The 1,241-nt window shown below is 35.1% G+C and overlaps 1 protein-coding gene across 1 annotated transcript; it reads left to right on the top strand.

Annotated features, from left to right (window-relative positions):
* Positions 1 to 490: 490 nt before the first annotated feature.
* LOC108720220 (uncharacterized) lies at positions 491 to 1,231 on the top strand (the record flags this gene model as incomplete). Its single annotated transcript, XM_018450797.1, has 2 exons — positions 491 to 985; positions 1,126 to 1,231. Coding segments are annotated over exons 1-2 (496 nt in total), but the record flags the coding sequence as incomplete, so codon positions are not given.
* Between the last annotated feature and the right edge of the window lie 10 nt (positions 1,232 to 1,241).

Below are 1,241 nucleotides of genomic sequence, written 5' to 3' on the forward strand. Positions count from 1 at the left end.
TGTGCCTTCGTATTACACGTTTTATAGTCCCTTCATCCGTCTCGGCGTTTGAAGAGGCGCCTCATCATTTTAATTTCGATTGCATCATTTTTTGATATACTCGCCCAGTTCGAGGTGGCCGGTGCTTTGCATTCCAACTTACGTTTACGATACTCGCCGCCTTCGGCAGTTATTTTCGATTCTGGCCGTATCGACTCATTCGTAGTCAGGGCCATTATATTATACCAAGAAGAAGAAGAACCAAAAAGGTAGATACAGATAAATACGCGGCAGTATATTAGAGTCCTGATTGAAAGAAATTATAATTTATTCAGTACTATTCAGTACAAAATAAGATGTTATTTTTGTTACAGAAAAAATGGAATCAAATAAAGATCATATATTGTTAGCAATTTTTACATTAGTAATAAAATTCAAACAAAGTATAAGTCCCTTTAAACAAGAAATACAGCGTCGCAAAATCTTATTTTTGCATGCATTGTACGAAGATATAAGAAACAAAGAAAAAGACAAACAACGTCAATTTTGGGTACGACCCATATTTAATGTGCATCGACGTTTCTTGCAAGGAGCTAGTGAAAATCTTGTCAAAGAAATGGAGTTCGAAGATGAAACAAAATTTCGTAATTACTTTAGAATGGATTCAATTACATTTAAAAAATTATTGGAATTAATTGGTCCATTAATTACGAAGCAGTCTGTCGTTCGCGAACCAATTCCCCCTGAAACGCGTTTACATATCACACTCCGCTATCTAGCTTTGGGAGACAGCATGATGTCAATATCATATGCTTTTCGTGTTGCCCACAACACCGTTTCAAAAATAATAGCGGAGACTTGCAACGCTATATGGAATGTTTTAAAGGAGATAGTTTTTCTTAAAGATGAAGTAAAGAATTGGCAAAACATTGCTGCAGATTTTGACTATTTTTGGAATTATCCCAACTGTATTGGTTGCATTGATGGTAAGCATGTAGAATTACAGGTACTCGTCTTACTCTGCTAAGCCTATAATTGAAAACTTTCTTTTTGAAGTTTAGATTGCTTATTCGAGGATATTGCCTCATTATATATGGAAAGGCTTTGTATGTATTAGTAATGACATTAAATATATTTTTACTATAGGCTCCACCAAACAGTGGATCGTCTCATTATAACTACAAAGGACGTCATAGCATTAATTTAATGGCGATTAGTGATGCTAAATATCGATTTACTATGGTCGACATCGGTGCAGAAGG

Source organism: Mycetomoellerius zeteki, unplaced genomic scaffold (assembly GCF_001594055.1).
Source record: "Mycetomoellerius zeteki isolate Tzet28-1 unplaced genomic scaffold, Tzet1.0 C4387668, whole genome shotgun sequence".
In the NCBI taxonomy this organism is placed as follows: domain Eukaryota; kingdom Metazoa; phylum Arthropoda; class Insecta; order Hymenoptera; family Formicidae; genus Mycetomoellerius; species Mycetomoellerius zeteki.